The following is a 4,748-nucleotide window of genomic DNA, read 5'->3' on the forward strand; positions in this document are numbered from 1 at the left end:
AGTGTGTGGAATTTAGCGGTATCAAATTAAACAGATTTGGTAGAAATTAAATAAAATAATCATAAATACGTTTTAATTAGTGTATAATCTCATGAGATTGTTAAATACGTTTTAATTAGTGTATAATCTCATGAGATTAAGAATTGTTGTGTTTTTGTTACCTTAGAAAGAGCCCTTTATATCTACATAGAGAGCTTTTTACAGAGAAAATCATGATCGTTAAATAAATATAAATAAATATAAAAATATCAAGGAAGGTTACCACTTGGCTACTCAGTGCTGTCATAGACGATAACATAATTCTTGAAGTACCAACTAGCCCCTTTCAAGCCACTACATGCCCCCATAGCTGGGCAGGGGGGTTGGATGCAATCTGCAACCTCACCACTAGATGCCACTAAATCCAACACACCACACCTTTAACCTTAAAGCTGGTGAAATCATGTCTACTTCGGCCACTGAGGTGACTAAAGGTCAGATTTTATGTGAGGCAACCGATCAGAAGTTTCGTAAAAAGAGATACATCTTTTCACCTCCTGACCGAACAGAAGCTCTCATTTTGAACGTGAGATGAGACATACAAGATACTCTGTACTGTAAGGGTAAAAGTATAAGTAGTTATTGATGCTTTCATCAATTACCAGATGACGATATTATCATGTGAGGTTTTGCCACGAGTCAGCTTTAAAAGCTGATGAATTTTTATACAGTATTGTCAAAATCGGATGATGAAAATTGTAACACCTTACAATTTTTTGATTATTTTTTTACATTTTAAAGTGTTAATTTTCCCTTTAAGTGATCATTTTACGCTTTTATTTTCAATCGATCAGCCACGACTTGAGGCCTTCTCTCTGTATTACACTTATCTCACTTATATTAATATATACATATAAATATATATTTCAAAGAAAAGAAAGTGTTTGTTTTCAAGAATATAATGTATTGTATATTCTTATTTAAACAAAGGTGTGCCTTGCAGGGTTGTTTGTATATAAAAAAAAGTGTAATAAACTTTGATTGTTAACTTGTTCATATGCTTCATTAATTCAAGACAATACAATGACAGCTTGACTTTGTCTAATCCCTATCTTCTGACCCAAATCAAAACATTAAATAAGATCAGCTTGTTTGACTAAGCATCGATTATGGTTCTGACTACAATTTTCGATATTCTGCTTTGTTCGGAAATAATTTATTCTTGAGATTTGCGCTCAGTATAGTATAATGAGCCAATAAACATAAAATCTCCAATGTGAAATACTAGGGACTCAGAAATTCGATTCAAATCAAATCAATACTCAGGGAACTATTTGTCAACAACTGAATTCCCTTAATCTTACTGTATTTCTCTCTTAACACTCTCCCTCTCTGAATCTCTCTCTCTGTATCTCTCTCTCTCTCTCTCTCTCTCTCTCTCTCTCTCTCTCTCTCTCTCTCTCTCTCTCTCTCTCTCTCTCTCTCTCTCTCTCTCTCTAAAAAAATAAATAAAGCACTAAGCTACATGGTTCTACATGGTAATTTAATTGTGCTGGGTATTACTGAATACACTTTTATAATTTACATAAACAAGTGTCTGATCAAACCGTTTGTCCTCCTTCTCTTTAAACCTTTTCATCCAATCCTAAGAGACAGTTTATAGACCACAAGTAATGCCTGCTTCCCCCTTATCCTTCAATATTTATACCCTTTATTCACTAATTTGTTTATCAACATTACTTGAATTGCAGTACTAAATTGAACTTAGTAAACTAAATTAGTTACATTTTGTTGAATGCAAGATTTTGAGGGGATTTCCTGTATCGAGTATTGGGACATGAGTAAGGTGGTTGTGTGGGAAGATACCCAAACCTTCGACTCTGTCCTCCAACTAGGTAAGCCAATGTGCAGCAAACATCATTGTCCTTCATTTGGTCCAAAACATCGCTTCAACAAATTCAATTTGGAATGAATTTGGAAAAAGTTTTTTTTTCCCGCTGAATTACTATTAGTATTGATTCTACTATTGCATCTTTATTTTCTGATTGACTCTCGACTCCTCAGTGTTACTTGGTGGTGGTTAGATTAGTAGCAGTTCCTTAATTCTAGAACTAGAGTGACTGGAGGCAGTCCTTGTGCATCAATTACATGGAACATCATATATATTAATACAATGATTTATAATAATCGTCATTTATAATCTGATTTCTGCTCGTAAATTGACGCTAACCTGCAGTGTGTCTTAACACATATAGGTGGCAGTACAGCATTAGGGGTTACTGGAAACTAGGCCTTTCTGTGTATTGATTTCTCGCCTTGAGCAGTAGGGGTCTCTGTCTCCCTGTACTACTTCATCTCCTCTTAATGAGGAGAATGGTGCTTGGGAGAGAAAGAGATGAGATACAGAGGGCGGAATGGAGAAAAAAGAGAGGGAGAGAAACTGAGCCACAGAGAGAATATATGAGTGAGACTCCGAGAGGGAGAGAGAATATGAGAGAGAGGAAGAATTAGTATGAGAGTGGTAAGAGAGCAGTCAAGCTTTGATTGAAGATGACCTAATTCTGAACAGGACGTCCCACAATAGTTCTCTCTCTCTTTCTCTCTCACGCTATCACACTGACCGTCACTTTCTCCCCCCTTATTTCACACAAACACAATCTTTACGAGCTCTCTCTCTCTCTCTCTCTCTCTCTCTCTCTCCCTCTCTCTCTCTCTCTCTCTCTCCCTCTCTCTCTCCCCTCTCTCTCTCTCCTCTCTCTCTCTCTCTCTCTCTCTCTCTCTCTCTCTCCTCTCTCTCTCTCTCTCTCGGCACACACACACACACACAATAGGACAACTGAGAAAAAGAGGGCAAGAGATTAAGACCGAGGCCTGAGCTATACGCAATTCCTATTGCAGTTTGAAAAGCCCATGTTGCCTATTTCCTCACCCTCTCTTCCCCCATTGTGTGCCTCTTCCTAAAGAGAGGCATTCTAGGCTTCAAACTCGACTTTGAGAGCAGACGGAACAATGGGCGACGGTAAGTCAAGGTAGACAGGCGCGCTCCGAGCCCCCCCCCCCCCCCCCCCCCCCCCCCCCCAACACACCAGCCAGAAGCATTACCTTATGAAGAAGCAACCAATCCAATCACCTCCACATCAGCCCTCAATAGCCATGTCAAATATGTACACGGTGACGCAAAGGGGGGGGGGGGGGGGGGGGGACCACAGAATCCTGTGTCATTGGAGAACAGTCATTCATCCCGGGGCTTAATCAATCAGGGATGTTTGATCCAATTCAAACCGCCTTCCAGGCATGATGGGAAAAAGAAAAATCAAACAGAAAAATCCAAAAGGTGGGAGAATGAGAGAGCTTTAACTGTCTTGCTCTAAGTTTGACGATGCCTCTTTCACTCTCTTTTCTACTCTCTTTCTCTCTCTATCTTTCTTTCTCTCTCTCTCTCTCTCTCTCTCTCTCTCTCTCTCTCTCTCTCTCTCTCTCTCTCTCTCTCTGTATCCTACTCCATCCCCCTTTCTCAGTCCTTCCCCAGAGGCAGAAATTATAGCTAGTCATTTCATGCCAAGGCATGGCTTAGACGTTTTTTTCTTTCTTTCATGCCTACATTTTTTTTGTATTGTTATTACTACTGTATGTCTTAAAGAGCCAGGTTAGGGTTATTAAATATGCCAAAGCAAATTGTATTTTCGCTCAAGTAAGCTCCTTGGAAATATTCCATCAGGGCAGCCTTTTATTCTTTCCAAATGTAGTTATGAATTTTAAAGTAGACTTGTATTACTGGAGGAGAGAGGGGTGTGATCAGAATACTGAGCAAAGCCTGGATTGGAATTCCTTGTTCTTAAGGATCTGGGAAAGCACTGTCTACAGTAGCCAGTGGAAAAGTCTCCACTTGCATGCACACAGACATCAATCAGACCCAAAGTGGTGTCTTATTATTGGGAAAAACTAGCCTACCATGGATAAATGTTAAAACAATCAACGTGTGCAAACATTTTAACATTTAGTCAGTTTCCACCACCAGTTTCCTGAGAAAATCACCCTCCACATAACTTACAAAGAGTTTACATGTTTTTCTGTGGATGGATTGCTGGAGGACATCAAGTAGTCACACATCATATTTCTCTTTCCTCCTCTGCCATTCTGTCTCCCATTTTGTTATTCATGAGCATATGCTACTGTGTGGATTCCCTTGTCAATAAATATGCACAGTCTTAATTGTTCCCTTCATAATTAGACTACAGTTCTGTTCATTTTGGCTCAGGTGTACGCAAACGCTTCTTCTTTTGTCTCTGTTCTGGCACTACTGATGATTTCCATGACAATCAAGTGAGTGGAGCGAAGGAGGGAGAGAGAGATGGAGAGAGAGAGAGAGAGAGAGAGAGAGAGAGAGAGAGAGAGAGAGGGAGAAACAGAGGGAGAGAGAGAGAGAGAGAGAGAGAGAAGGAGGTGAGAAACCATTGCTGGAATAGAGCCCCATCTCAATCAGAATAGCTTATTAATAGAGCTGGTCGCAGGCAAACAGATGGCGCCTGCCAAACACAAACACAGATAGAAAAATGAGAAAAAATTAAAAAAAAATTAAAAAAAAAACGAAACTAATTGAATTAGGTGGAAAGCATTTCTCACCACTTATTGAGCAGTTTCCATTAATTTGATAATCCAGTAAGGAAATGTATGAAAATTGCTTCTGTGCGGAATGAATGCTATATCCTGTGTTTCTTTTATTTGCTGAAAGAAAAGCAGGGAATGGGGTTTGATGGTAGCAGTGTGTA

The 4,748-nt window shown here is 39.3% G+C and overlaps 1 protein-coding gene across 1 annotated transcript in view; it reads left to right on the plus strand.

Moving 5' to 3' along the window:
* Positions 1-2,491: 2,491 nt before the first annotated feature.
* tox2 (TOX high mobility group box family member 2) overlaps positions 2,492-4,748 on the plus strand; it is a 30,586-nt gene continuing 28,329 nt past the window's right edge. The window contains exons 1-2 of the mRNA XM_060069961.1: positions 2,492-2,500; positions 2,943-2,998. Of these exons, the coding sequence (XP_059925944.1) occupies positions 2,492-2,500; positions 2,943-2,998 (65 nt within the window). The remainder of the gene's footprint in view (positions 2,501-2,942; positions 2,999-4,748) is intronic.

Source organism: Gadus macrocephalus, chromosome 13, assembly GCF_031168955.1.
Source record: "Gadus macrocephalus chromosome 13, ASM3116895v1".
Taxonomy (NCBI): Eukaryota; Metazoa; Chordata; class Actinopteri; order Gadiformes; family Gadidae; genus Gadus; species Gadus macrocephalus.